Here is a 10,263-nt window from a genome sequence, read left to right on the forward strand (position 1 = left end):
AGGATTTTGCCAGGGTTGGAGGATTTGAGCTACAGGGAGAGGCTGAACAGGCTGGGGCTGTTTTCCCTGGACCGTTGGAGGCTTAGGGGTGACCTTATAGAGATTTACCAAATTATGAGGGGCATGGATAGGATAAATAGACAAAGTCTTTTCCCTGGGGTCAGGGAGTCCAGAACTAGAGGGCATAGGTTTAGAGTGAGAGGCGAAAGATATAAAAGAGATCTAAGGGGCAACTTTTTCACGCAGAGGGCGGTACGTGTATGGAATGAGCTGCCAGAGGAAGTGTTGGAGACTGGTACAATTGCAACATTTAAGAGGCATTTGAATGGGTATATGAAAAGGAAGGGTTTGGAGGGATATGGGCCGGGTGCTGGCAGGTGGGACTAGATTGGGTTGGGATGTCTGGTCGTCATGGACAACTTGGACCAAAGGGTCTGTTTCCATGCTGTACATGTCTATGACTCTATGACTCTAAATGACAGCCAGAGAATCTGTTGACTTGTGATGTTGGAATAATCATTGCCTGGGATACTGGGGAGATTGCTCTTCCTTGAAATGGTGCAGTGAGATCTTTGAAATCTGTTGAGAGGCAAACATTGTACCTAAAAGACAGTGCCCTCAGCAGTGCCCCAATGACATTAGCCCTTACTTTAGCATTTTAGCCTCTGGGTCTATGAAGCCATGATTTTCAGACTCAGAGATGAGACTGCAACCACTTGAGCCAAAGCGAGGACTCAAACACAGTTTTTTTCAGTTGTGTAATGAATGGCAAACCTCCTGTGGGTGAGTGGCAAACATTAAGTGGAGTCTCTCTGCCTTTAGGTTAGCTGCAAAGCTCTGTAGAACCATGTTGCTCCATCATACAGCACCCAATTCAGGAAGGGTAGCAGTTAGGAAGGGAGTTACGGACTGACCTCCAAGATTTGATTTGTTGATGGGACCAAAAACCCAGGTGCCCAGTTTCAGGATCCCATACACAACAAGAAAACGGACCAGTCCATTTTAACTTGTTCTTATGCAGTTGACTGAGGGATAGATATTGGGTCTGGTCAGGGGGAGCAGCTTCCCTCATTCTTCTCCAAAGTACCACCCCTGGATCTTTAATGTCCAACAGATACACGCCCCCGGCTTAACATTTCATCTAAATGGCAACACCTCTGTCAGTGTGGCACTCCGTCAGTACCGCAGACTTGTGAGGGCCAGCCTACGTTATGGGGTTCAACTCACCTCTCAGTTGTTGGATGGCACAGAACCAATTGATGGGCTGAGTGGCCAATTCTCCTTCCTCTTGGATTGTTGTTAGTTCTCAAGAAGTTTACAGTGAATTGACCTTTCAGGAAATCTACTTCCTGTCCTCCCTCAGATCAAACAGTTTGAAGTTGGGGTCAGTTATGGACTGGTGATGTTTGGCTCTCGGACACATGTGGAGATCAATATTGCTCATGATGATGTGAGCGACTCTGATTCTGTTCTCCAAGTACTGCCTACTCTTAAATATGAAGGTAAGTGATTGCCTCCCATCACTTATCCCCGACATCAGTAGTGAAGGTTCTTGACTTGTTTTTAATTCCTTCCCTGGTCTTGACCCTTTCTATTTCATCTGCAGGCCCCCGGAACCCTCTGAGATAGCTGTGTACTTCTCCAATACTGGCCTCTTGCCCTTTCCCTGACTTTTAGTTGCTCTACCATTGCGTTTTCAGTGTTCTAATTCAATCCCTTGAACTCTTTGCCTAAACATCTCCTTGAAAACATTCCTTTAAAAAAAACTCCTTGATTGACCAAATTCTTGTTCTTCTGATCTAATTTCTCCTGAAGTGGTTCAGTGTCATATTTTGCCTGATAACACTTCTGTGAGATGCTTTGAGCACTACGCTAAAGGTGCTATATGAAAACAAGTTTTTGTTGAGATGAGATATTATCATGAAAATTACTTGCCTTTCATAATTTTTTAAATTTTTTTTGTTCCTCTTTCCTTTCAAGTCTTGCTACTCTCTTTGAGACATTGATTGAGCCCCATATTTTTTCCCAATGAAGCCATTCTTCAATATAGAGATAGTGGAGCTAATTAACGCCTTGAGCTAATGTCACTCCAGACATTGAGTATGGCGGTCCATGTTTCTGTATCACTTCATACAGCAAAAAACGTCATTATCAGCAATTTTGACTTGTTCCACTTGACCCTCAGCCTCATGACCCTTTGTGTTAGGAAGTGACATCAACTCAATTCTGTTTATTTTATGAAAAAATAATTTTAGGTCTCATTGTAAGACTGCAATTGCTGCCAATTCCTAATGACCCTCAAACTAAATGGCTGGCTTTGCCACTTTAAGGTGAAGTTAAGTCTCCTCCACATTGCTGTGGGTCTGGAATCTAGCTAGGTCAGACCACGTAAGGATGGCTGATCTCCTTGCCCATAGTGGCATTTGTGAACTGGATGGAATGGTATGGCCATTAATTTTTTTTTATTCTCTCGAGGGACATGGGCATTGCTGGCTGGTCAGCATTTACTGCCCATTCCTAGCCATCTTTGAACTGAGTGGTTTGCTGGGTCATTTCAGCTGTGGATCTGGAAACATGTGTAGTCAGACCAAATGAGGATGGCCGTTTCCTTCCTTGAAGGACATTAGTGACCCAGATGGGTTTTTCCTGACAATCGACAATGGTTTCATGGCCATCAATAGATTCTTAATTTTATTGTTTTTATTGAATTCAATTTAAAAAAAATCATCTGCCATGATGGGATTTGAACCCAGATTTCCAGATCATTAACTGAGTTTCTGGATTAATAGTCTAGTTATAATACCACTAGATTTGATTTGTTATTGTCATATGTATCTAGGTACAGTGAAAACTTTCATTATATACAGGCAGATAACACCATACAAAGTACATTAGGGTAATAGAGCAGTGAGGAACACAATGTTACAGCTACAGAGAAGGTGCACAAACAGCAAGGTGAATTTTAAATTTAAAGTTTGAGATATCCAATCAGAAGCCTGATAACGGTGGGGAAGAACCTGTTATTAAATCTGTTGGCTTGTACGTTTAAGCTTTTGTATCTTCTGCCTGACAGAGGTTGGAAGAGATTTTAACTGGACTAGAGGGATCTGTGATTACGTTGACTGCCTTTCCGGGGCAGCGAGAAGTACACATGGAGTGAATGGATGGAACGTTGATTTGCATGTTAGTTGGGACTGTGTTCACAACTCTCTGTAGTCTCTTACCATCCTGGGTAGAGCAGTTGCCATATCAAGTTGTGATGGTCATCATCAGCCCTCTAGTGATAGAGTAAATTCACATTCCAGATTTATTGCTTCAATTCAAATTTCCCCCAGCTTGCTGCGGTATGGCTATTGACCTCTGAAGGCTAAAGCCTCTAGGTTATTCTGGGTTAGTCCATTGATATTACCATTATACTACTATCAGCAACTAAAATTGTTTACATTAACATCTCACTTGTCCAAACAAAGCTGCATGCTGAAGGAGACAAAAATACAGCTTCAGTAGCAATGGAGTATAAACTCACAGGTCCTCAGAGGCTGGAGCTTTAATCCAGTGCCCTGGATCACTCAGCCACACTACCACATTGACCCAATTCTAATATGAAGGCTTTGCCCTCTTGTTCTGGCTCCCTGATTTGAGGTCACATCTTTAAAGAGACGCCTTTGCCAGTGTTGAGTTTCTCAACTGGGAGTTTGGGCCTGGCTTTGATGTTCGGTCTCATATCAGAAGCCTCAGGATCTGCCTGGAAACCCATTGTCTGATTAACCTTCTCGATCTTAGACGTCACAAAGTACAGCAATGCAGGAACAAACATGACCGGAGCTTTGAAAACAGTTCTTGAAATGATGGTTCTGCAGAAGGCAGCAATGAAGAACAAACAGGTAGAATGGAGGGATGTCCGACACGCCATCATGATCTTCACTGATGGTAGGTAACAGTGAATCACATCTTCTTTGTCCTCTCTCTTTGCGAAAGCTACCTCTGCCAATGTTTCCACAACAACTTTTAGCTCTTGGGTTCAATATAAGAATGTACGAATTAGAAGCAGGAGTGGGTCATTCAGCCCCTTGAGTCTGCTACATCATTCAATCAAATTATGGATAACCTGGGTGGGCTTAGTGGTTAGGATGCTGCCTCACAGTACCAGGGACCTGGGTTCGATTCCACTCTTGGGCAATTGTGTCTATGTGAAGTTTGCACATTCTCCCCATGGATGTGTGGGTTTCCTCTTGGTGCTGTGGTTTTCTCCCACAGTCCATAAATGTGTAGGTTAGGTGGATTGGCCATGATAAATTGCCTACAGCGTGTAGGGATATGCAGACTAGGTGGATTATTCATGGAAAATGCAGAGTTACAAAGATAGGTGTGGGTCTGGGTGTGATGCTCTTCTGAAGGTTGTTGTGGATTTGATGGGCTGAATGGCCAGCTTTCACACTATAGGGATTCAAATTGTGGCCTCAACTCCACTTTCTGCCCATCCACACTGCCCCCACACCACAACATTTCATCTGCTATAGATTCAGCATATATTCAATGACTCAGCTTCCTTTGTTCTGTGGAGAGAAGAACATTCCAGTGATCCTCAGAATAAAGACATTCCTCTTTGCTGCATCTTAGATTTGATTAGATTCCTTACTGTGTGGAAACAGGCCCTTCAGCCCAACAAGTCCACACCGACCCTCCGAGGAGTAACCCACCCAGACCCACCTCCCTCTGACTAATGCCCCTAGCACTACGGGCAATTTAGCCTGGCCAATTCACCTAACCTGCACATCTTTGTGACTGTGGGAGGAAACCCACACAGTCACAGTGCGAATGTGCAAACTCCATACAGACAGTCACCCGAGGCTGGAATCGAACCTGGGACCCAGGTGCTGTGAGGCAGCAGTGCTAACCACTGTGCCTCTTACTTTGAGATTGTACCCCTCCCTCCAATTCTAGATTACCATGAGAAGAAACATCCTCTCAACATTCACCTTGTCAAGTCTCTCAGAATTTTATTTTTAAATAAGACCGCCTCTCATTCTTCAAAACTCCAGTACAAGCAGCGCCTGTTCAACCTTCCCTCAGATTAGAACCACATTCACAAAAATGCATTCCCTCCATTACCAGTGCTCATTAGTAACAGGACTTTCCAAACACGTGACCACTTCTATCTAGAAGGACAAGAGCAGCAGATATTTGGGAGCACCACCTCCTGCAAGTTCCTTCTCCAAGACTGTCACCATCCTGACTTGGAAATACATCACCATTCCTTCACTGTAACTGGGTCAAAACCATGGAATTCCCTCCCTAATGGCAGTATGAGTCTACCTGCAGTACATAGAATCCTTACAGTGCAGATAGAGGCCATTTGACCTATTGTGTCTGCACTGACCCTCTGAAAGACACATTGCTATTTATCATATCTCCGTAACCCCTCATTTAGTATGGCCAATCCACCTAATTTGCACATCTTTGGACAGTGGGAGGAAACCAAAGCACCCGGAGGAAACCCACACAGACACAGGGAAAATGTATAAATTCTATACAGACAGTTGCCCGAGGTTAGAATTGAACCCGGGTCCCTGGCAGTGTGAGGCTGCAATTCAAGAAGGCTACTCACCCACTACCACCTTCTCAAGGACAACTAGGGGCAGGAAAAATACTGGGGGCTCAGCCCATGACACTCACATTCCATGAGGGAATATAAAGAAAGAAAGGGAACACGTGGTCCAGGAAGCACAATCTGTGAAATTCACCACCACAACCCCTCCCTCCTCTCTCAAAGGGTCCATACAATGCCTGGGCAAGCTAGGCATTGGCTTTGAATGGCAGAATTTGTGGAGGCCAGGCAGGGTGGTAGAAAACTGAATCAACACTCATAAAACTCTGTGAGTGAACAAACATAATGGCAAAATGAGAAAAAAGTGCTGGGCTAGAAGGCTTGTGTTCAAGTGCCTACCTGCTCCAATGACATCACTGTAAAGGTTGATTAGTAAGTATTCCTTTCTTTTTAAAAATCATAATCACGAGTAATAAATCCTTAACAACCAATCTTCTGAGTTTTGTCTGTTTTCCAGGGAGGAACAATGTGGGAGGAAACCCCAAACCGATGATGGATCGCATTCGGCAGTTCCTGGACATTGAGAATGTTGGAGAAGACTTTCTCGGTAGAGCATCTCTCACAGTTTCACTGTTTCTTCTAAGCACCTAAAGCTGGTGGAGGGTGTTATTGGGAAGCATAAACACCCCTGTCTTTTATTTTAATATTAAGTAACTGGAGACAAATTGATTCCTGGGATGGCAGGACTGACCCATGATGAGAGATTCTTTTATTCATCCATGGGATGAGAGTGTCACTGGCTAGGCCAGCATTTATTGCCCATCCCAGAGGGTGGTTAAGAGCCACCCACATTGCTGTAGGTCTGGAGTCACATGTTGGCCAGACCAAGTAAGGATGGCAGATATCCTCCCCTAAAGAACATCAATGAACTAGACGGGTCATCATCATACTCTCAGTTCCAGATTTCTATTTAATTCAAATTCCACCTTCTCTCATGGCAGAATTTGAATCTGGGTGCTCAGAACATTAACTGGATCTCTGGGTTGAGTCGGTTATAATTGTGTCACTGGAGTTCAGAAGAATATGGGGGAATCTCATAGAAATTTATACAATTCTAAAAGAACCAGACAGTTTAGATGTAAAAAGAACATTCCTGACGGTGAGGGAGTCTGGAAACAGGAGGTCGTAGTTTAAAGAATATGGATAAATCTTCTAGGATGGAGATGAGGAGAAATTTCTTACCAGGCAATGGCAAGCCTATGGAATTCACTACTAATGAAGTGGTTGAGGCCAAAATATTATACGTTTTCAAGAAGGAGTAGATGTAACTCTTTAAAAACAAAACTGCGGATGCTGAAAATGAGAAATAAAATTAGAAATTGCTGGAAAACCTCAGCAGGTCTGGTAGCATCTGTGCAGAGAAAGCAGATTAATGCTTAGGGTCCAAAACCCTCAGATTTTGCTCTTGTGGCTAAAGAAATCTGGGGTGAGGGTGGGATTAGGGTATTGAGCACGATGATCAACCATGATCACACTGAATGGTCAAATGGCCTACTCCTGCTCCTATCTTCTATGTTTTGTGGGGGAAGTGATGGCCTAGTGGTATTATTGCCAGACTACTAATCCAGAAACCCAGATAATGCTCTGGAGCTGTGGGTTTGAACCTACCACGGCAGACGGTGAACTTTGAAATCAAAAATATCTGGAACTAGAAGTCCAATGGTGATCACAAAACCATGCGATTGACAGGGGGAGAAAAATATCCTTTAGGGAAGGAAACCACCATCCTTACTTGGTCTGGCCTAAATGTGACTCCATACCCACAGGGATGAGTTTGACACTTACCTGCCCTGTGGGCAATAAATGCTGGCCCATGAGTGAATTGAACACAATATATAACATCTGATCGTGAAACAAAGATTCAAGGCTTGTTTGAGAGGGACTATTTCTAGGGGCGGCACGGTGGCTCATTGGTTAGCACTGCTGCCTCACAGCACCAGGGTCCCAGGTTCGATTCCAGCCTCGAGCGACTGTCTGTTTGGAGTTTGCACATTCTCCCTGTGTCTGCGTGGGTTTCCTCCAGGTGCTCTGGTTTCCTCCCACAGTCCAAAGATGTGCAGATTAGATGAATTGGCCATGATAAATTGCCCACAGTGTTAGGTGCATTAGTCAAAGGGAAATGGGTCTGGGTGGGTTACTCTTCGGAGGGTTGGTGTGGACTTGTTGGGCCAAAGGGCCTGTTTCCACACTGTAGGGAATCTAATCTAATTTCTCTTTCAGATGTCTATGTGTTTGGGCTTGGCAGTGATACTGACAAAGTGGAGATCAACTCAATCGCATCTCAGAAGAATAACGAGAGGCATATGTTTTTCATGCAGAAGGAGGAGCTAACAACTGTCTTCAACGCGATGCTGGGTAAGAGAGGTTCTGTTAGCTTTTGACCAGGGATATACCATTCAACAGTTTAGCTCTCCACCACCGCCAACCACCCCCACCCCAATTCAACTTCATCCCCTTCTTTAGGACTCCCCTAAACCACATTGAGCCAGCTTTTCATCAGTCCCTCCCCATGCCTCCATCCCTGACCAGGTAGTCATGGAGGGAACGGTCTTTGTGGAAGGCAGAAAGGGGTGGGGAGGGAAATGGTGGGGTCCATTTGGAGGTGGCAGAAATGTCGGCGGATGATTTGGTTTATGCGAAGGTTGGTAGGGTGGAAGGTGAGCACCAGGGGCGTTGTCCTTGTTGAGGTTGGAGGGGTGGAGTCTGAGGGCGGAGGTGCGTGATGTGGACGAGATGCGTTGGAGGGCATCTTTGACCACGTGGGAACGGAAATTGCAGTCTCTAAAGAAGGAGGCCATCTGGTGTGTTCTGTGGTGGAACTGCTCCTTCTGGGAGCAGATACAGTGGAGGCAGAGGAATTGGGAATACGGGATGGCATTTTTGCAGGAGGTAGGGTGGGAAGAGGTGCAATCCAGGTAGCTGTGGGAGTCGGTGGGTTTGTAAAAAAATGTCGGTGTCAAGTCAGTCGTCATCAATGGAGATGGAGAGGTCCAGGAAGGGGAGGGAGGTGTCAGAGATGGCCCAGGTAAATTTAAGGTCAGGGTGGAATGTGTTGGTGAAGTTGATGAATTGCTCATCCTCCTCGCGGGAGCACGAGGTGGCGCCAATGCAGTCATCAATGTAGCGGAGGAAGAGGTGAGGAGTGGTGCCGGTGTAATTACGGAAGATGGACTGTTCTATGTAGCCAACAAAGGGACAGGCATAGCTGGGGCACATACATGTGCCCATAGCTACCCCTTTGGTCTGGAGGAAGTGGCAGGATTCGAAGGAGAAATTGTTAAGGGTGAGGACCAGTTCGGCCAACGAATGAGAGTGTCGGTGGAAGGGTACTGTTGGGGACGTCGGGAAAGGAAGAACCGGAGGGCTTGGAGGCCCTGGTCATGACGGATGGAGGTGTAGAGGGTCTGGATATTCATGGTGAAGATGAGGCGTTGGGGGCCAGGAAAAACGGAAGTCTTGGAGTAGGTGGAGGGCGTGGGTGGTGTCTCGAACATATGTGGGGAGTTCCTGGAGTAGGGGGGATAGGAGAGTGTCGAGGTAGGTAGAGATAAGTTTAGTGGGGCAGGTGCATGCTGAGACAATGGGTCGGCCAGGGTGGTCAGGCTTGTGGATCTTGGGAAGGAGGTAGAACCGGGCAGTGCGGGGTTCCCGGACTATGAGGTTGGAAGCTGTGGGTGGGAGATCTCCTGAGGTGATGAGGTTCTGTATGGTCTAGGAGATGATGGTTTGGTGATGGGAGGTGGGGTAGGAAGAGGGGGCGGTAGGAAGAGGTTCCCTTGAGTTGGTGTTTAGCTTCAGCTGTGTAAAGGTCAGTGTGGCAGACTACCACTGTGCCCCCTTTATCTGCTGGCTTGATGGTGAGGTCGGGATTGGAGCAGAGAGATTGGAGGGCTGTGTGTTGTGAGGGTGAGAGGTTGGAGTGGGGAAAGGGGGTAGACAGGTTGAGGTGGTTAATGTCCCGGCGGCAGTTGGAAATGAAGAGGTCGAGGGCAGGTAATAGGCCAGCGCGGGGTGTCCAGGTGGATGGAGTGTGTTGGAGGTCTTCGGAAGGTGGGCGGGAGTCCTGATTGTGAAAGTAAGCTCCCTCCCCTTCCTGGACCTCCCTCCCCTTCCTGGACCTCTCCATCTCCATCAGTGATGACCGACTTGACACTGATATTTTCTACAAACCCACCGACTCCCACAGCTACCTGGATTACACCTCTTCCCACCCTACCTCTTGCAAAAATGCCATCCCGTATTCCCAATTCCTCCGCCTCCGCCGTATCTGCTCCCAGGAGGAGCGGTTCCACCATAGAACACACCAGATGGCCTCATTCTTTAGAGACCGCAATTTCCCTTCCCACGTGGTCAAAGATGCCCTCCAACGCATCTCATCCACACCCCGCACCTCCGCCCTCAGACCCAACCCCTCCAACCGCAACAAGGACAGAACGCCCCTGGTGCCCACCTTCCACCCTACCAACCTTCGCATAAACCAAACCATCCGCCGACATTTCCGCCACCTCCAAACAGACACCACCACCAGGGATATATTTCCCTCCCCACACCTTTCCGCCTTCCGCAAAGACCGTTCCCTCCGTGACTACCTGGTCAGGGCCACGCCCCTATAAGCCACCCTCCCATTCTGGCACCTTCCCCTGCCACCGCAGGAA

The 10,263-nt window shown here is 46.6% G+C and overlaps 1 protein-coding gene across 1 annotated transcript in view; it reads left to right on the forward strand.

Annotated features, from left to right (window-relative positions):
- LOC122541423 (complement factor B-like) overlaps window positions 1-10,263 on the forward strand; it is a 41,550-nt gene that overhangs the window by 17,114 nt on the left and 14,173 nt on the right. The window contains exons 7-10 of the mRNA XM_043678181.1: window positions 1,364-1,502; window positions 3,784-3,930; window positions 6,066-6,155; window positions 7,829-7,963. Of these exons, the coding sequence (XP_043534116.1) occupies window positions 1,364-1,502; window positions 3,784-3,930; window positions 6,066-6,155; window positions 7,829-7,963 (511 nt within the window). The remainder of the gene's footprint in view (window positions 1-1,363; window positions 1,503-3,783; window positions 3,931-6,065; window positions 6,156-7,828; window positions 7,964-10,263) is intronic.

This window comes from Chiloscyllium plagiosum, chromosome 37 (assembly GCF_004010195.1).
Source record: "Chiloscyllium plagiosum isolate BGI_BamShark_2017 chromosome 37, ASM401019v2, whole genome shotgun sequence".
In the NCBI taxonomy this organism is placed as follows: Eukaryota; Metazoa; Chordata; class Chondrichthyes; order Orectolobiformes; family Hemiscylliidae; genus Chiloscyllium; species Chiloscyllium plagiosum.